General features: G+C 34.1%; 2 protein-coding genes across 2 annotated transcripts in view; one reads left to right on the top strand and one right to left on the bottom strand.

Moving 5' to 3' along the window:
• Positions 1 to 4692: 4692 nt before the first annotated feature.
• LOC125235200 (hormone-sensitive lipase) overlaps positions 4693 to 21948 on the bottom strand; it is a 52687-nt gene continuing 35431 nt past the window's right edge. The window contains 4 exon segments of the mRNA XM_048141676.1: positions 4693 to 5873; positions 8330 to 8455; positions 10140 to 10284; positions 10784 to 10879. Coding sequence (XP_047997633.1) covers positions 5781 to 5873; positions 8330 to 8455; positions 10140 to 10284; positions 10784 to 10879 — 460 coding nt within the window. The 3' untranslated portion in view covers positions 4693 to 5780.
• LOC125235201 (parafibromin-like) lies at positions 10173 to 21250 on the top strand. The gene is made up of 13 exons (XM_048141677.1): positions 10173 to 10296; positions 15958 to 16120; positions 16295 to 16397; positions 16701 to 16820; positions 17128 to 17273; positions 17498 to 17672; positions 18138 to 18276; positions 18482 to 18607; positions 18877 to 18982; positions 19169 to 19262; positions 19887 to 20028; positions 20442 to 20583; positions 21034 to 21250. Exons 2-13 carry the CDS (start codon positions 15981 to 15983, stop codon positions 21068 to 21070), a joined length of 1470 nt encoding a protein of 489 aa, XP_047997634.1. The 5' UTR covers positions 10173 to 10296; positions 15958 to 15980; the 3' UTR covers positions 21071 to 21250.

Below are 21948 nucleotides of genomic sequence, written 5' to 3'. Positions count from 1 at the left end.
CTCAGGTATTTTTATGTATTTAAATTAGTAGAATGTCTTATAAAAGGTTACTAATGTCTTTTCTGGCCTTTTGGATTGACCCTACCATAACTTCATATATCGTATAAATATTCGAATATTTGCTAACAATTGGCATCCACAAGAATATAGGGTAACAGTTTCAGGGCAAAGTTACTATGTTGGTTGCAATATATATGTAATAGATGGACTTAAGAAAGTGGTTGTGGAATTTGAGGCCATAAAACAATAGATAATTATGACTGATACAACTCTAATTTCAATGTCATATATTGTACAGAACATATTATCGATAAGTTCAAGCATGTTGTTGGTCTAATGTTTGCAATTTAGAGTTAATAGTGACTATAGGTGAAATGCTTGGTATAACTTAATTTTCTGTTATATTACATCTTAGGGTCAGTTGCACCAACCATAGTTAACAGACACTTTAACGTCACTCAGCAGAAGTCTATGGAAATTTCCATAAAAAAAAATTGCGAACGCTAAATTCGGTAACAGTTGGTGCAACCAACCCTTTTAATGTTTGTTATTATATCCAGAGATCGGATTTTTGTGCGTCATCTCATACTAAAAGTCATTAAAATGACGTAAGTCACTAAGAATGTCGCAAATCCGTCCGATGTCTGATTATATCACATTACAATTTTTATAATTCTATAAAAATACTGTTGCTGCAACATAACATAAATCATTTCATTAAATATAAAATTTGTACAAAATGTTTCATTTATGATTTAGCTGGGTCCACACATTGCGAGGCACGACGCGCGGCAATATGCCTCACTAAGTGAGGACCCGGCTAATGACAATTTATTAGGTTATATCAATCATTAGCGCCCAACTATTATTAAAACCTTTGCAGTTGTAATTAAGTTTTCATTGTTTGAATGTGTAAAATATAGGTTATTCTTGGCTCTAGGCATTCTGTTAACTAAGCTGATGGCATACAAGTGTAATTTCGAAATACTTAAAATCTAAGTAAGTGTAAGGTATAAGGAGTTTCCGTATTGGTTCCCAACAGTATCCCTGTATCTGGTTTACCTCGCGATATTGTTTTATCCTAAATGCATTTGTACTGGGAACATACCTTGATATTATATAAGTACTAAACCAAGATCTTATTAAAAAAAACCTTTTTTTTTTAGTTTTTATTGCACGGCAACAATGTTCATTAATTTTAATCCCTTGTTGATTTGTTTTGAAATTTTTGCTCTGTTATACATTACTGATTTTAAACTTGATGAAATTTTAGTGTCTGTAAATTATTTTATACTGGTTAGACATGTTTACCAAAAAGTCAATTTACCTATCTGAGTAATGGATGTCTGTTCTGTGACCTATTTGTTGGATATCATGTTCACTACTACCTTAGGATTAGTGTAATAAACCTGATTAACATATTGTTGGGCTTTTATTTCTGCACCTAAGGGTCCGTGAAGTGTCTGAGCTGCAAATAAATAATGATGTCAGACTTGGGTATCAGAGTAGATACACGGCTAGGTTGTACCTACCAATTTAAAGAGCTGCATAGATAGCCGCTAAGTCTTCTTGATAAGTTGACGGGAATCCATTGCTAAGCACGACCATGTTTTGTACAATCATCATCATATACATATTTGAATACGCCTTTATTGTAAGGCGGTAGAGTGTTTAGCGCGAAATATTTGTGAGCAGAGTAGAGTATAAAGTAGGTAGGTAGTTAGGGTAAATTAACATGGAAAATAATGAAACAAACATCATTAGCTTTAATTTATATTCGAAATACTTTTGAGTTTATTGTTGTTAGCATAAGACATTGTATGATATCAGTGACTAGTTTCTACTTTGGACTTAACAGCTTGGTCATAATCTATTTCAATTATTTTACCTATACTTTCATTTCCTTGTTAAGGCCGGTGGTTTAAAATTTTTAAATATTGGATTCATTTCGATACAATGAATTTCTTTAGTCAACAATATCGCTTACTCATTTTATTCTACAAAAATATTGTTAAATAGTTTTTTACAATCTCGTACACAAACAAATATAATACAGTTAATTGTGTATTCTTATTTTATTCGTGCATAGAATACTGACAATAATGCTTTCAAAGCAGCTATTCACTATCACAGATATTGTTAAATATTGCATTGACATTTCAATAATTTTCACAATCAGTAAATATGACATTTAAAGCAATTATTTTTAACAACGAACAATAATTAAAGTACCGTATACGTTACATACGTACTTATGACAAAGTTAAATAACTTATCAGTAACTTACACTATTGACATCAAGTAAAGATTTAAAATATTAGTATAAAAAATAACACAATTTAGTAAGGTACATAAAACAACTTCCGATTTAAAAAAAAGTTCGAATTACAGCAGATTCATATTTAAAAAGATGACGTTGATCTTGAGCGACCCTTTGAACGCCACTGTCTTCCATAGTCGACATAGGTCATAGTATACAATTATTGACCATAGTACAATCATAATGCACTAATATAATGTGTATAATTAATAATTACCTATGTATAAAATAGTTGTGGCGGTCCAAGAGTAAGATGACCATGGGTGTCCAAGTTTTGATTGCAGCTCAGCGCGTAATATCAAAATAATGCGCGTTCAATGTTAAGATATCCCCAAAGTAATAAATAAATAGCAAATATTACGTATGATAGTTATGATCAGAATAAACATACAAATGCTCATTTAAGGTCACAGACGAAGACCAAGGAAGGAAATTCTGCTTTCTGAAACCACAGTTTTCGTGTTTTAATTATAGTAATTATTTACTAGAACTACTACAAGGAATCTAGCAGAAATTCTAAGGCAAAGAAGGTAAATCAGCATTGACTGGGCTATTTTTTTGTATTTGATATGTCTTTACAGGTTTCCTGTATAATTTTTTTTAATTCACTTTCCAGTGACACAGTAGGTATTTTTTGTAGCTCAATAGATCTTCAGGAGAAATGAAATAGATCCAATCGACCAATTAAAAAATAAGCCATAATGAGTCTCTATACAAGGTGCTCGCGAGGAACCCGCATAACTTGAACCACGCGTTTCTGAGGCCAAAAAAAAGAAAAAATGTTATATGAATTTTAAAATTTTTCGCAAAAAAAAAAATTTTTGTTTTTTTTTTCAACTTTTTTTCACATAAAAAGCAATTTTTATGCATAAAGTTGGCAATTATAATGAGTTCCTTAATAAATTTTTCTAAAAACCAAATTTTTTGGAAGTTTTTCTTGTCACATTTTGACATCTATCAATGACTACTGTGAGACTATGCTCCACAATTGCGCATCAGCGCCGTTAAGAAGACCTTTTCTACTGAGTAACAATACCGAAATGTTTTTTTTTTTATTGGCAATAACTCTGAAACTAGACGAAATCTAGAAAAGTTTATATGACATTTTAGTCTTAAAATGTGACCAAGAATATGCCGTTAAAGTTATATGGGTTCCTCGCGAGCACCTTGTATGTTCGCATAAGAAAAAAAAAATAGGTAGTAGTTGACTCTCAAAGACTCTGATTTTAGGTGTGCTGCTGCTGACTTTAATGTTTTTAGAAAAGTAAAAACATGCATCACGATGAGGCTTATACAATCTGATATATTTGTTCAAAGCCTTATCATTACTATTCTGAAATTGTCAACCATTATCCGAGAAAACTTTATCAAAAATATTGAGCATTTCAAAATTTACTTTACCGACTAGAATAGAATTTCAAATCCATAAAACGAAAAAGTTCAAATTCAAACACTTATAAAAGTTATAAATTAATTTAACAATCCAATAAAAATATTAAACGTCATCAAACTTCCAACGAAAGTTTGCAAACATTATTTTTCACTGCAACAAACAACAATATTTCAACAGATATTTTGCTGACACAAAATGTTTGCACGGTTACAATTTTTTACTGCACATAGTGAAAACCGGCCTAGCGATTTGATGAGTTATATGCGAAAGAGTTAATAAGTTTAATAAAATCAACACATGAAATCTCCTTTCACAGCACCCGAGACAACGATTATATAAAAAATATTAAAATAACACGGAAAATGAGATGATTATTTTATAGTAGAAGCTTTGCCAAATCATTAAGGCGTTTAAAATCACTGCTTAGTTAACTCTAAAGGCTCTCATAGACAGTGCAATAACTTTTACATTAGTTTATCGGTCATTACTTATATTTCTATGATGTCATTGCTTCCTTAATCAGAAAGAGATGAATCCTTAAGGTTGACTTCACTTCAGATTCAGACAGACAAGCATGGTCGCGCGATAAATGATAAAATATCAGGCCGACCCCATCGAACTTAGAAACAGTGCGATAGGGACGGTCTGATGTTTTATCATTTATCGCGCGACCATACTTGCCTGCCTGATCACTCTTTTTTTATCGAGATACATAGGTACAATGTTCGGGTTCTATAGACTGGAACCTAAAGATTCTTGCAAGTTATCGCACTGTCTAACTGCACCCTAATACTGTGAAGCGTTCGATAAAAAGTATTTTACAATTGTATTTACAAATACACAAACCGCGTTATAGACAGTTACTTACAATTACTTGTGATTCGATATATTAAAGCACTTTTAACGCTTGGATAAATAATAAACATAAATTAGGACTTTTTAATAAAAAAAAATATATTTACACACATAGTTTTGATTGGCGATTGCCAAAAAATTAAAAAAAAACGTCGTTAAAAGTATTTTGCATGAATTGGATAATTACTAAAAATACACACAACAGGCACGATTATAATTTTAGAATAGGTAGCCAATATTAATAGTATTCAAGAGATATAAGTGCGGACGACTGTTTGTAGAGATTTGACTGTTACTACTTTTTTTGAGCATTATTTAATAACCGAAGTGCACATAAGTATTACAATACAATCATCTGTTCGGAACAAGAGCAATCGATTCATAAATAGTAATTCCGAATAGGTATGTATTTCTCTTTACAACCCTGTGTTGTTTTTAAAAATAGTACTGCAATGGGATTTCACACATTTTGAACAGACGTTTATTATTTTAGATGCACGCTTCACAATCTCTGCATTATGAAATTATTGTAATCGTTTTCACTGCACTAATGCGCTCATTGAGTCACGTCAGAAACGCTAAACTGTCAGTCAAAAAGTTGATTCGCCCAAAAGTTGACACAACTGAAATAAGCGCCCGCGTCTTCTCTGGCTGACAACTTTTCCGTCAGTAATGGGCAAAGAAAACTATACTTATACATCTCACTTTTGGATGCTAGTACTAACCGGAAGTCACTATCAGTACTAGCGTAAGACAAAAGTTCTCTATGTCTATGGGGCATAGACTTCGCATGCCGTTCAACCACGACGGTACGGTGTTCCCATAGTTTCGTATCTTCGTCCGAACTGCGACGCGCGACGAATCGTATCTACTAGTACAAAAATGTGTACGCTGTGGAGCTCGCTATAATAGCATACCATGCGGCGCGCAACGCATTTTCGAGCCAATCTGTTAGTTATGCGATTTTTTCAATCAAATCGAAATTGTACAGTAAGTAAAATCGCAGCATCAACGGACGTCATTCCGAAGTATGGAGCAGTGTCACAAGCGCCTATAAACAAGAGAGTCACTGAATGATCGGCCACTTTTCAACTAGCCCCGATCCAAAATATAGTACGCACCAATGGTGATCAGATGTTGTCCTTCTTTAACCTCTAGTAAACGATAAGGCTGGCACTACACCGTGTCGAGGCAGGTGCCGCAGCAGCGTCATCAGCGGCGGTCGGGCGGCGCGCTCTCCAAGTCTAGCAGCTGCTTTATCCGTTCCACGCAGAGCTTCGAACCCTCGTTCGCTTCTTTGGCCATCTGTAGGAATAATTAAGATTAATTGAATTGAAATCATTTATTTCAGACTTATTGGTCCATAATAATAAATAAATACATTACATTTTTAAATTTTTTAAATTTAGAGATTAAAATTATATTATACTAATTAATACTAAAATAATTAAATTATAATGTTCCGCTACTACTATATATCGAATCGAAATATTGTAACACATTACAGTAGACTTTTTTACTGTTTATTTATGTTTTTACTTCCTTATTCCTGATAGGAACTAGGGCTTGTGATATACGTGTTACACGCGGAACCGTAGCTACGTAGCCTTAGCACCGGCGGTGCTAAGATCCCGTACTACACGGTCACGTCAAAGATACGTATCCGTTTCTGGATTCGGCTACGTTCCCGCGAATCTCGGCTTCGGCTCCTCTCCGCTCGGTTGTTGAAAGAGAGCTTGTAAGTGTCGAACGGACCCTTCGCATTATGTGTTATACTCGTGGTCTTTGCATTGATTTGAATCCAGATGTTTTTTTTAAGTAATTACATATTGGTATTATTCTGTTCTCTGATAACCAGACATTATGAGTTTGTACAAAAAAAACCAGAGGTGGTATTGGTGGGATTTTTGAATCTCACCGGTGCCTTGTTTTGTATGCAGCCGATGACTATTTAGTACGAAATAAGCCACTCGATGAGAATAAAAAATCGCACCTCAGGTAGGTACTAGGTACCTACTTGGCGATGTCGATGAATATGAAAGTCCATCCAAATAAATATATTAATATCTCTAATTAATATTTACTCCCTAGTTAGAAATGCTACAGGTAGACCAATGCAACAATTTAAAAGTATTTTAAGTGAAATAATAATATACACCGTTGTTCATAAATATTATTACTGGCTGGACAACCGTCTTTCGTCGGTGAAAATACTATGAAATAGTTGCACGTGCAGATAAAGATAACAAACAATAGTTTGCGGGCCATTGATAATAATTACCTTCAAGTAGCTTTGGGATTTACCTGTTAAGTACCATGTGTTCCTATTGTTTGTGAAGTTAAGTGAAAGCAAAAATAACAAACTATTTGACTACTTCGGATACTACCAACTATAAGACGCTAGCTGACTGTACATGTTAGATTATTTAAAAAAAAATTGATTAATTACAGTCTGTGTCATGTGAATGAAAATTAGAATTTTACCTATTTTTTATATGTTGATTATACGCGAATTCTTTTGATACACATCTTTTACAATTTGTACTGGTCTATTATTTTTGCTTCCAACATAGTATTTGCATCTTATTATTTTTGATCACTTTTAAAACTTTATTTAAAATGCAAAAATATGGAAACTGAAATTAAAAACTCGCTTGCATTACATTCGGGGGTCTTAGTGACACGCATAAAATCTACACTAAACGTCACGGTCACGACTGGATCCGATCTACGTATAAATAAGATACGTATCTCCGTGTACACGTAGCTACGTATCTTAATTACACGTAGCCGAATCACACGGAGCAAACGGAGCGGATCTCCGTTGTCGAGTAACACGGCAACGGAGATTCGGCTACGGGTACACGAAACACGGTCACGACCAGGAGCACTAATAGGAACGTTTTAGTTATCCTAATTGTTAGGTCCCATAATATTAATCCTATAATGACATACCGGGTCGAACCTGCATGGCACTTGCTAATACAGTGCGATGCAATGTCGCAGCGTTTAAAACGAGCTTGATAGTTTCCTACTAGTCAAATCAGCTTCTTTTTAAGAACTGTCAAAACGATTTGCTAATATGGAATTACTATGAAATACTGAGGAGTGGCATCACGGTCAATTCATTTACTTTATATCTTTCTCTTTGACTTATTAAATAGAAATTAGATATGTTTAAACAGAACGAATGTCCATATTTTGCTTCTAATTATGTGGTGCTTTATTTCGTGCAATAATATTTTATTTTAAGTATAGGAAACTAGCTTATTCGAGATTCTACTGATAAAGTCGACAGCTGCCTGCCAAATTGGAAGTTGTGGGTATGTAATAAGTAGTATTATATGATATCTGTCACTCTGTAAGAAAACAACCTTTATTTCTACTACCCCAAATTGAAAAGCCAACTACAACCAGTTTGGTGCTTCAGGTAAGCGGCGATCTCATAAAAATCCCATGTGTTAACATTAATAAAATTCAAAAATTTGTTACTGATCTATACTGTGATTAACCATGTTACCTTTGTTAAGTCTGGTTAGCTTTAGTCATAGTCTTAAATATTTATACTGTAAGTCTTTAGAATTGTTTCTTCAGCTTAGGAAAAATGTAAATTTAAGGTAAATGGTAATGTTTGGACTGACTCCACGAGACAGGCCAAGCCTAGTGTGGTGGTCAAGGGTAAAATTCTTGTAACACTTTTTGGCAAATAAACTATTTTTATTTTATTTTATTTATTATCCCCCTAACTTCATAATACTTACTAAAGCAAAGTTAAGGAAGCCATGCGGCAGTCCCTCAAGCACGTCGATGCCGACGACATTTCCAAGCCGCTTCAGCTTCTTGGCAAACATCACGCAGTCGTCCAGGCATGGGTCCAAGTGTACCGTCTGAAACGATACAAGAAAGATGTTGACGTCACACCTCGGACAAAAGGCTACTAGACTCTTATCGAATTTAGCACATCAAGTTATTATTTTCCGTAGTATTTGACTTGAGAAATCAATATTTATAGCTTGCGGGCATTAAAAGTGCGTGATGACTGCGTATTTTTAAAAGTAAACTTTAAATAATATTTTTGCGAGTTTTTAAGTCGTAATAAAATATGGTACTATTTTTTTTCGTTTAATTAGACAGTAATTAATAATATAAGACATACTTTGAAAAAGAATCAAGTAGCCTATGGCTATCAAATATATGAAAGAGGCGCGTTCCTACGCACACACTCTGAGCTTGTGTAGGTGAACGCGTACCATGATAGTATGAGTGCGATATGACCTGGTCGCGTTTTTGACAGGTGGTAACTGTGAGGTAACCGAGAGCGGATGGGCGGACTTAGAGCGGGGAGTAGAGTAGCCGTATACGTGTACGATCTGATCTGACGTTGAATGTTATTACTTATTAGGCTTAGAAGAAATTTAAAAGTGGAACATTACTGCCTTGAGTGAGACTTGAACTCACGGCCTCTGCACCCAAGGCAAGGCAAGGGCAAGTTTCACTCAATGCCGTAGCTTTCCACTTTTAAATTAATCTAAGCTTGGTAGCAGACGTTACTGCTTGTTAAAAAATAATTTGGTTGAATGTTATGTTTCTTCGTGTTAAATTTTATTTTATTTTATGTTAAATGTAGAAAAATACCATAGATTTTATGCTGCCACATTTCGTTACCTACCGAAAAACACCACGTGAACACTGATCAGTTGTTATAGAGTCTATAATATAGACAATGCAGCCGGTCTAATAAGTCAGACAATCGAATAGATAAGGAAAGGGGAAAAATACCACAGGCTTTAGGCTCTGGTTTCGTTATCTATCGAAAAAATACCACGTGAACACGGATCAGTTGTAGTAGACAATGGCGTGTCGGATCTGTCTAATATGGGTCATTCTAATCTATAGTTAAGCTTTTCTGCGAAGGAAAATATTGTGAGATAACAGCAATAATAAAACTAGATTGCTTTCGAATGAGAAGCTAAGAAGACAATCTTATTCGTCACGAATAGGCTAGTTTCCTATACTTAAAATAAAATATTTTATGCAGTGCACGAAATAAAGCACCACATAATTAGTAGAAAAATGTGTACAGTGGTTTTGTTTAAACAGAATTTCTGTTTAATAAGTCACAGAGAAAGATATAAAGTAAATTAATTGACCGTGACGTCACTCCTCAGTATTTCATAGTAATTCCATATTAGCAAATCGTTTTGACAGTTCTTAAAAAGAAGCTGATTTGACAAGTAGGAAACTAGCCTATTGTTATCGGTTCCTATACTCTGTATGAAAAGGCTATTTGTCAGAAACTGTGCTATACACAACTAAAAAATATGGTTATTTCCACGCATAAATAAAAACAGTACCTGAATAATGTCGTACTATTTATCGGCGAAATCGTAATTTGTAAAAGGACTTTATAAATATTAATTGTGAATTTTATTACAAAGACATAAGGTGTACTAATAAAAAACCCAATCTCACTGTCCAAGGTCACGCGGCCGCGGTAGGCATTTCATTTTCATTTTCCCTGGCGCTAGGCCGGGATACCGCTAGGTTGAAGAAGATATCAGGTTTACTAACCAATATTCTGCAGGGCGGAAACCGGCTCAGCAGTTTGTCGTCTGCCCAGTACGGAGATAATAGCGGATCGCGAGGCACTGAGAATATGAACTCGTCGGATGGACTGCGCGCGATTAGGGCGTCTAAATTCGAACGTACTGCTAACCTGAAAAATATGGTAAGTAAATAATTAAAATAAATCAATAAATAATATATAATAGACTTCTATACACAAATTGATATGTTCTAGTAAGCTGAATAAGGTTTTTTTACTGTTGGTACTGTAAGTACAATTTTGAACTCAGGTAGCACACATGACTTAGGTCAAATCATCTGTGCTTTTCTGACAAATAAATGTCCTCACTGGGATTCAAAACCCAGGAATTCATGTGTTTTGAATCCTGGTAATCTATCGGTATCTATCACTACCAGATAGAATTCGAAAATGAATCAGAAATAAGTATGCAATGAATTATAGTTACGGCAGAAGTACATATGTGAGATGTAAATGCAATTATTGTGTGTCACAAAGGCGAATACCACTTTCTCTTAAAAACTTACTCTATTTTAACCACTGTATAATTTACTTCTCGGCTGTGGGTATAATCCCTCTACATGAATGCAAAATAACCTAATGACTAATGAATATAGCACAAATGACTCACTCTTCCTGTGTTGTCCTGGTAATATTGTTAGAGCCCGTGATGTACGCTAGCCGCGATGACATGGCACCCATTATGCCTGTGGCAGCTTCGCTGATCCTGAAATTAATGGTCTATGTTAAATAAGAAAAGCAAATAAATATTTATTTTGAAGAATAGCAGTAAGTATCGTAGTATATTGTCAGGTAATGGCAATTAGTATCCGAGTAGTACCTGCTCTTAACCCATTCAGGGCCAGCAATTCAGCCTATGAGTCATGGTGGAACAGTTCCGCAGGGCCGATGACTCGCATGTGAGTCCTGAATAAATTCTGATTTAAACATAAACAAAACGTAATATAACGTAATAATGTAAGTATAGTTTGAGCTAACAACCATTTTCATAAGGTAATAATGAAAAAAACATTCTAAACATGTTTTTTTTTAGTGAAATGGGGTCGAGAATATTCAAGTTTGGTTTACTATAAGTGTAATATAGTCAATATTCTGAAATTCGAGATACATACGTGTTCCAAGCAAATGGATGAATCCACATTTCAAAAATATTAATAATATATATATGCCTGAAGTTATAGACCCGACTCAAGGTATGGGTCACCGTGGCCTGGCGCTACTTGTAAAATCTACACATATTTTTATAGCACGCAAAAATAAACTTTATTGCATTGTTTTAAAGCTTATTTCATGACGAAATTCGTTGCAAATTGTACCATTTTACAACGGATAACTGTTTGGATGGCAGCAAGCAACATTTCTAAGAACCAAACTTATTACCATGCTATATTTTTTGTTTCATTACAAAAACAGGGCGGCTTAAACAGTCACAAACTAAATAGTAATTATTGTATTATCATAAAAGTGTGTGACAAATATTTACAAGACAAGTTTTTTTCTAAACATTTGAGTGGTGTTTATAACAGTTTTTAAGTGCTCTATTGTTTCTATTATAATGACGTTTACCAAAACAAAGATCATGACAGGCCACATGTAAGATTATCGGTGACACTTGGCCAATAAACAAAGAATGCACCTGAGCGGCGGCGGATTAAGCGGTCGTCTCATCTTTCACGTGGTATTTTTGACAAAAACTCAAGAAATTAAATATTAGGATGTATTTTAGAGTAATATGGAAAATTCTATATGATTTATTCGTTGGCGACTTAATACTCGTCGCAGTGCTCTTCAGTGATTTCGTATTTTGTGATTTTTGTGACCTTGGCTATGGATGACTAGAAATATACATAATCACGCGCTAAGTTGCGGAATTTCATTATAAATATTTTTTAAATACTTTTCTGAACCGTATTATTAATTAATTATATGAGAATAACAGCATCCTCTTGACAATCATATATTTCTGGTCAGACTATAAAATGTTAATTCTTACAAATAGCAACAAATTAGTAAATACATTTATTTTGAATATGAACAGAAAACAGTTGGTTCGTAAAAATGTTGCATAAGATTGTTCAACTGGCCGGATTCATAAGCGGCAATTTATTTTGCGTTCGCGCCAGGCCAGAGACCCATGAGCTGAGTCACGCGTTTTAGCTAAAAACGGTTTGTATGGTGGCCCGGCGTGATGTGTACGCTCGACAGTCCTTGGCCATGAATGGGTTAATAGACCAAATGACTACCTATTTTTTTGTTAGAAATTATAAAAAAATAATCATTAATTTATTAAAATAAATTATTAGCGAAAAACGACGGAAATGTCACGTGTGCATGGAATGTAGGTAGCCATTTTGCTTTATCTTAGATAACTAACTATCCTAAAGACTATTATTACACAATGAACGGTAATTCAGTTTTTGCTGCACATTGTTTCATTTTATTATTATCAGAAAAAAAATAATACCATGTACTTATCGCTATAAAGATGTTCGTGTGGTTAAACACTATCGTGGTAATACTGTTTTTTATTCTTCATTTATTTTCTTTCCTAATTTACGGATGCTTTAAAAAAAAACGTCAAAAGAATGTAAAATTGATAGTTTTAGTCGGTGAAATACTACACTTTTCGTTATGCAATAGATTTATTTAATTCAAGTTTTAGTTAGAGCATCTTAGATTTTTGAAAACTAACTCACTATATAAAAATTATGATTTTTTTCTCTAATGCACTTTTAGAAAAACTCACGTATAGAGCTGAATTAGTCGATCTTATTTGTAAAATTTGGACAAATTTGAATACTAAAAAAGGTAAATTTATAATTTGTATATCCTGTACTACAATCTTCTCAGACTACATTTTTATTATAAGGTTTTGAAAAAGAGTAAATGTGGCTAAGAGGAATTAAATTTTTTTCAGGAATTACCTAAAATTAAGTGACAATTTCTTTAAAAATCTACATCACATCCAAGTAATTTTTGTACTTAGTTAATCTGCAACGTTTACTTAAATTGCTGTTATGCCTTAGTGATTATAAATTGCTATTATTTATTTTTGGCAATTTTTAGAAAACGAGCCTTCACCGGTACTTAATTATTATCACTTTTGGATATTTTCTCATATTTTGTTAGACCAAGTAGAAAAAGTCCTATAATGTGATATATATTTGTAAACTACTCGCAAAGCCCTTTAATTTGATACCACACACGGTATGATCAAGCGCTCGGTTGCGATTTCACTGTTTTTCACACGAAAGAAAAGAAAAATATATTGTACAATATGGGTATTGACATTAAAATATAAAAACTCACAAATTGTTATTTTAGTAGACCGAGTTCTGCTTTCATGTTGAGACTAGTATAATTTTACCAAGCACAAAAAATGTACTTAATCTAGGTTAATTTGCCTGCTTTTTTTGTTTTTCATTGCTGTATTATTTTTGTGTTACGGTCTTAAACGTTTTTTTTTATTATTGGGTATACATACATGTATTTAAAGACATCTAAATTATTTTTTCACCGCCACAGTCGGCCATAGCAGACAAAGATTAAAGTATTAAAATGTTCAATTTACGTGTTGTTTAAAATCGTCTTGGAGTCTAAAAAGCTTTTTCTTATTCTGGTTCAATGTCTCAATACAATACTAGTATAAAATAACCTGCAAAGAAACTGAAATATTATTTGAATTAATAGTTTCATTCGATTTTAAAAGCAAACTATTATAATACATTTGATTAATTACATTGCTAATTTTCCTTGTATATGTATATAGGAACCTAACGTGCCTATGCCAAATCTTGGGATTAGTTGTCATAGCGGACCCCAGGCTCCCATGAGCCGAGGCAAATGCCGGGATAACGCAAGGAGGATGATGATGATGATGTATATAGGAACGTAAGCATTTTTATATTGCTTATGCGAAATATGCTTCTGAATACACGCTGACTTTATTTAAATAGCTAGTAAAATACCATTAAGTTTAAATTATTTAGAGTAAAGATGGCAATCATTATTTCGACCAGTGTCATATTTCGAGCTATGAAAGTTTTACGAAAATTAAATAACACGCGAAAGTATTTCCCTCTCTTTTTGGCAACCCTTATCTAACCATTGCCGAGCGCCCATAAAAGGTTTATCCCACGCCAAATTTCGCCACTTGTATTTGAGCTCTGTTACGTATAACATCGCACTGAACGCACCCGGGAGTTAAAAATTAAAAGTAAAAGTTCAATGAAACATTTATGTGGAAATAAATATTAAAGTGAATAGTGTCATTTATTTTTCCGTTTTAGACATAAAAACAATATTTTCGTGCTTTTCTCTAAAAGGTACGTCAAACAGCTAATCATTCACAAATATGTCTACTCTTATTTTGTTTATTAATCCTATATGTGCGTAAATTTATACATACATATTTTCATAAATGATAACTTGAGAATTTTCCCTTTGTCTTTAATGGAATATGTCCATATATCCCTTCGCCCATTTTTTAAAAACTCTGCGAATTGCTTATTATTTGTACTTTTACTGTAATAAGGTTCCATTCAGGCATTCACCGCTAGTTTGTCATTTTGGCGTATTTTAATATAACACTTTCTTTGCCGCTCTTCTTGTAATTCTTATCGTGTAAAGTTTATAATTTTTTCATAGTAATTATATTTAAGAAGTATTTTGTTGAAGTTTCAATAAAATATTTGCTATGTCGCACGGTGGGCTGAATGGCTCGAAAAGAGGACAATCGCACTTTTTTTTAGAAAATCATATTTTGAAAAATGCTATCCGATAGAGATTTATATAAGGAACAATAAATGTGGAATACGTTTTTTCGAAATAAGGCGAATTGACAGCAGAAAAAAAAGTCTGTTTTTTTTGTATGGTACCCAAAAATAGGTATCTTGTTTCTCAGAAACTATTAGAGGTTCCGTCTTCTACCTTTCAAGACTTTGTTCTTCTACTTTTATAGAGTAGGAAACGATAAGCAGATGCTTTATACAGGTGCTGTTTTTTTAGCCCAGTAAAAAGTCCACCCATTTTCGATTTTTTCGTTTGTCTTTTTTTGGATTCCACAATATTTTTGACTTTTTTTTGGGAAAGAGTTGATTTTGGTTCAAATTTGTTAGTTATTTATTTACAACTCAATCATTTTTAGAAATGTTATGTATTGTATCGTTATTATTATACCATAACCATATTTTTTTTATTGTTTATTTTAAGTGACATGTGTCTATTTTAAAACATTGGATTATTTACCTTTTAGTTGTATGAAAAATGTAAAAAATATACTTAGGATTTTTTTATAACTCAATAAACGTGACGTGTTACTATCATTTTTCCTACCGAAATATATTATAAAAACCCAAAAAAGACATAGACGAAAAAATTGAAAATGTGTGGACTTTTTACTGGACTAAAAAAAAGCACCTGTATATAAAATCTGCTTATAAAAGTAAAAAAACAAAGTCTTGAAAGGTAGAAGACAGGACCTCTAATAATTTCTGAGAAAGAACATACCCATTTTTGGGTCCCATACAAAAAAAAACAGACTTTATTTACTTTATTTTTTCTGCCGCCAATATGCCTTATTTCGAAAAAATCTATTCCACATTTACTGTTCCTTATATAATTCTCTATCGGATAGTATTTTCAAAAAATGATTTTCTGAAAAAAGTGCGAATGTCCTCTTTTCGAGCCATCCAGCCCACCGTGTATCGTGTGTCGTCGTGGACGAAAACCACAGTAAATGGACGAAAATAAGCACAATGACTCTAACTATTATGTGAATTTCAGGGCACCAAAAGAACGGTAATACTATGGGTATTTTGCCGGACCCGCTTAGTTTGCTCCGGAAATACATTATCAGTAATGAAGACATAGTGGAACGCGGAAATTTAATATTCTTTGGAGAGTTTTCATTCTCAAAGAATGTTAAAACGAACTACCTTATGTGGAGGTAAGCATTCGTGTAGTATTTTTCGGGCGCGCTGCGCCGGACAAAACAGGACGTCTTCTATAGACGTCTGGCGTGCCCGAACGTGTTTAATACATAAACCTAATTAAATATAATTATGTTATTGAATACATGACATTGACAGTTGATTTTTGTTTTTATATTCAGGCCCATCAGAGACCCCAGGGCGGGTATCAAAGAATACTACACATTAGAATGTCTTCTATATTTTCTCAAAAATGTACACCTTGTTCATGCCGTATATGTCAGACAGGCAGCGGTAAGTCACATATTTGACATAAAACTGTGTTCCGAAAACGTTCAAGATAACAATTAAATGCATTGCTGTTTCTAACCCTGATACTCTAGTAGGACTTGATTGACTAACTTACTTTGCTAAGAAATCATATATTCAAAATATATTGTTGGCGTTAAAAATCACTAAGTTGCTTTTACTTCAGATTAAACAGCCTCTTTCTCGTGTCAATGTGATGCCCATTTTTGAAAAAATATGTTTGACTCATTCTTCCGTATATTTTAGTAAAATTGATCCTTATAGCATAGTGTTTTTTTCTGTTTTTAGGCTGAAAATATCCTCGCTGTGCGTCGTCCAGATCGTACACAGCTAGTAGCTTACATAACTGGAAAAACTTCAGATTGTTCGTCAATTGATAGCAGTGCCATTCTGGAAATTCCAACTAGGGTATTTATTTTTAACTTAATTACCTAAAAGTTGTTACCAAGCAGAGAAAATTTCGTACAACAAACTGCCAATCGTTCACTTTCTGTAGCGTATCGTAATATGGAAGAGAGAGAGAGAAGGGTTCCTCTCTCTCTCTCTTCCATATTAGCGCAGAAATAATAAACAACGATACGCTACGCCTTCTTGTCTACTTGTCTTGTTACCACTTGTCCGTCACAAACGATAGTCGAGCCAAGCAACTGAGATGGTTCTATGATGTCAAGCTTTTAAATTCACTAAACAACTTCCAATATCTTTTATGTTGCAGGTAAAGCGTACCCATGATGATGATGAGATCGTCAATTCAGTGTCAAAAAGACCTCGTATTGAATATGCCCAAATACAGAAAGTTCGTTTGCAACTTTCTACTCGTCTTGAAGTCACAAAGGCAGAAGTGATGGTTGCAAATATTAAGTAAGTTATTTGACTTATTTCATTATTAATAATATACGTATGGACCCTTGTCGTCCACAGATGACATAGGTCACAATATTTCACTTCAATAGTGACCTAAAGGAAAATATACATAAATTCTTCTGTTATATAAATATTGTCGCAATCAAAAGGCGGGGAAACTTTCATAATTTAGCTGTGTTATTATATTCCATGTCTAACTAATAATATGGTTTGATTTTTAGATCCGAGGTAGATCAGGGATGTGTAGCCAACAGTAACAGATACAAAATAAACGAATATTATGACAACAACAATGATCTAGATTTTAGAGCTATTCTAGACGATGATATGAATAATCTTATCCACCAGGAGAGGCAAAGTAGGACCAGAACTACAGTACTACAGAGCAATGGAAAAGTAAGTGTTTTATACTGAAATGGTTCATTATGTTCGCCTACTGTACCTAAGCCCTGATTTAGACGGAGTGCGAACTCGCATGCGATTTTAGTTACATTTCGGGCTGTTGAGCGTATATACAATTTTGCACAGCCATCAAATACCGCAATGTAATAAAAATTTTATTACTCGTATGCGAGTTCTCGTACCATCTAAATGAGCCCTAAGTGTGTAAATGACTTCAATATTAATTGATCCATGGTACTTACAAGATACTTGTAATAGCAATTCTTTAGCTAATTAATATTTAAATAATTAGCTAATTAAAGTATTTTGTAAGAACTTTCGGATATTTAATTGTTATTCTTTTGACTAGATTAGGGTACTTAACCCTTCTATTTGAACAATAAACATAGACCAATAACGTAATCAAATTGTTAATATCTATGTGATTTAGAGATATTTAATAAATTGTTTTATTCACAGACATTTTATGGGAGTGTAATCAGTCTTTTTCAAGCAAAAGTGCCGAAAGTAAGCACTGACACGTATGAAGTAGCTAAACCAATGGGAAAACCGCAGCCATACAGTCGATACGATCAGGAGAAATTTATTACAAATAATGGTAAGTTTTGCTTTATTGTATACATAAGTTCGAATATGTTTATTGGTAAATAAAATCGACATTGCGTTTAGTGTGTAAGGTGTGAACCTTTGAAAGATACCTTTTCATATATTTCGTTCGTCAGCTGTTAAATAACTGTATAAATTTAAAGCCAATACGTAGTAATTTTCTGTGATGTGTTTCTTCATTATTTCATGTTTTTCAGAACTGGAAGATTTCAAAATTGACACAACGGGTACCTATCAAGGCATGATATTGAAGTCCGTAGTCGAAGGGAAGAATACTTGCGCCCGCACCTCAAATGATTCTAGTCAGCTGTTACCGATACCACGTAAGCATTCTCTACTACGTTTACTTATTTAGCCAGTAAATATTTTATTTGTTGCTTTAGAATTATGCTCATTTAACGTAATGTGTTATAGTGAACTAGTAGAGTACTGAATCACTTCGAACAGCAACTGTTGTCGGCTATAGAAGACAGTGGCGTTCAAATGCGCCATTTGATAACATTTGTACAAGGATCGTTGATTAATCGCTGGGTGCTTTTCGTAGAACGATTAGTATAACAAACAATACATAATGTAACGACATTGTTGACAGGAACACCAGCGACATCAAAGTCACGCACTCCCATAATCATAATCCCGGCCGCTCCTACCTCACTCATATCGTTGTATAACGTCAGAGACTTGTTGCAAGACCTTAAGTGAGTATTAAACGTCAATTAAGTACATAAGTAGTTTAAGTACCGTGAACGCATGTTGTCAGCTGCCACTTCATTGGTAGATTAAGAAACGTTAGCCTAAACTAAAGCAAATAACCTTTCTTTTTTTTTGAACTTGTATCTAATTTATTCTAAATTAATTACTAATATATTTAAATGTTTTAACAGATTCGTCTCAGTGCAGCAAAAGAAAGATACAGGCGCTGTACGTGAAAACGAAGTGATACTTCAGAGAAGAAAAGGCGATGACAACTCTGTTACGGTAAATACAGTTTCATTGGTTTTTTTATTGAATTGGTTTAGTTTAATACCTACTTAAAGACTGACCAGAAATGTATAACTACGCGCCATATTGCGGAATTTCATAAAAACTATTTTCTTCATACTATTATACTGAACTGTCACCGCATACATCAGAATAACGCCCTCTTGACAGCGGTCATATATTTCCGGTCAGGCTTTACTTTTACATATGTGACATATTATCTCAAAAGCGCTTCTCTATGTCAATAGGGATTATTTTTATATTTTCATAGAATAAAAAAAACACTCCTCGTATTGCCAACTTGGATTACTTGGATAAGTGATAAACGTCATTGATTATTAAGTCCAACAAATTTCCATGAACCGGCCTCATTGAGTAGTAATCCTATGAACCCGATTCCTAATCCTATGAAACGAATAATCGAATTCGAACCCCGGTAGATATTTATTTGTATGACGTGCACGTATATTATGTTCCTGAGGCATACATGTTTTGTGTTTAAGTATTTGTATATATTGTCTTTTCACACCACAAGCCTTCTTGAGCTTACCGTTGTACGTGGGACAATTTGTCTACGGAATTCCTTATAATATTTATTTAGGTAAACTCTATTTATTTTAGGTGCCATACCGCGTTGTGGACGACCCTAGTCGACTGTCAGCAGCTGATTGGGACAACGTGGTAGCGGCTTTCGTGTTAGGCAACGCCTGGCAGTTCAAAGGGTGGCCGAGGGAAGGGAATCCAGCGGAAATCTTCGCCACCAGTGAGTAATAGTTTTCAATCCATTGATTATTATAGTGCGTTCACACTTCTAGGGAGGCAGCGAAACTTCTCCGTTATTTCTTTTGATAATCGTGATTCGCCGAATCCCTATGTGTGGGTGGAAACCTTAATTTTTTTGTGTACCGATCCCGAATTGAACACATTTCCAAAGTTATCAGTTTTCTAGTTTATCTAACCCATACATGCCCATTGGGTCGTTTTCGACCCACTGCAGAAAACTCGATCGTACTTATTAAAGTTAGTAGAGAATAGAGCCTGGCACAAAAAAAAATCAAGTTATGGGCATATTTGGGCTAAACTCTAAACCCAAGCCTTATTAAGAACAACTGACTCCCGATGATTTGTGTAAGACTGTCGAATAATATTTTATATATATTTTGGTATATTTTCCAGTTTGCGCGTTCCACCTAAAGTTGGAAGAGATGAAGCTAGACGTCCGCATATCGCGTTGGGCGGTGAACGTGTTAACTCTGAGCCGCACCAAGCGCCACCTGGACCGCGGCGTACTGGGTCGTTTCTGGGAGACGCTTGACAAGTAAGTCGGTCATTTTCAAACACATGACATTTAGCAAATTAGTGTAACATAGACGCCCATTTACTCGTACCTATGTCAACGTTAAATATACTTTTATAAAGACTGTCTACGAAGAATTTCGATTGATAAATGGGTACTAAATTAAAATTCTAATTTCAAAATCACAGGCGTTTACCCGACCCTTGGTAACACTAAATACAGTGAGTAAGATAAGTCACCGATTAAGGATAAAATTTAGAAAAAAGTAGACAAATATTTTTTGTTTAGTCAATTTGATCGACTGAGTACCTATAGAAAATATTTAAAGAATGCGATAAATTAAACTATTTCGCCTAGTTTTTGCTGCTGTGAACACGATACCGAATATGACCTTAAACGAATCCCCGCCATTTTTGTTACGACTTGTACCCATAACAATATGTTAATACAGATATTTTTCACTTGTTACAGGCACATGATGACGAAAAAACCTCATTTAAGATTTTAGTTAAAATATGTTAGCTTTATTTTATTAATAGAATAGGGATGACGACTACATTAAAAAAATGGAATTATGTTTAGTCCGTTAGTTAAATCGTCTCAAAATACTGAACACATATGTTTCGCTTATCTAATTAATGAAAAAATACAAAGATACAGGGCATCAAAGTTCCGGAGTGGGGGCTTGTGACGTCACTTTCAGGTAAGAATGGTATGTAGGCGTGACGTCACGCGAAACTTCAAGTCACTGTACCGTCGTCATTTTTCGTTTACGAGAAAAAATAAAAAATACGTGTCCAAAAATTTTTGATGATCTAACTGACGGACTATAAGTAGTTATTTGTTATACAAGAGTGCAAAGTTGTATTTTAACGCCGAGTGTGTAATTGAAAAACGAGCAAGCGAAAGGATTCTATAGTTGAACCACGAGTGAAGCGAGTGGTTCGAGAATAGAATCCTGAGCTTGCGAGTTTTTAAACACACGAGAAGTAAAATACATTTGCACTCGTGTGTAACACAAAACTTTTCCCCTCACTATAGCGAGGAAAGTACAACGCAAAAAACGCGTTTATCACTGCTTCCAGTAGTTCCACAGGTGGTAAAACATCTTCATCACTAGATTAACCCACTTTTATCAATTTTAAAGCAGAAAATTTGCCTCTATTCAAGGTCAAATTACTTTAACCACTAGTGGATAAAATGCGTTTTTACCCGCTGGTATTAAAGGACAAAACACGTGTTTCCGAGCAAGTGAGGGGAAAAATAGTTTTTTTAGTCGTCATTCCAATTAATTAAGAATAATATTTCTATGACTGTTTTGTACAACGTGATGAAGTAAAAAATTGAATGATAATTTGACGACGCCTGCGTGTGAACAATTATTTT

Source organism: Leguminivora glycinivorella, chromosome 17 (genome assembly GCF_023078275.1).
Source record: "Leguminivora glycinivorella isolate SPB_JAAS2020 chromosome 17, LegGlyc_1.1, whole genome shotgun sequence".
In the NCBI taxonomy this organism is placed as follows: Eukaryota; Metazoa; Arthropoda; class Insecta; order Lepidoptera; family Tortricidae; genus Leguminivora; species Leguminivora glycinivorella.
This window is presented reverse-complemented; position numbering and strand designations above follow the sequence as displayed.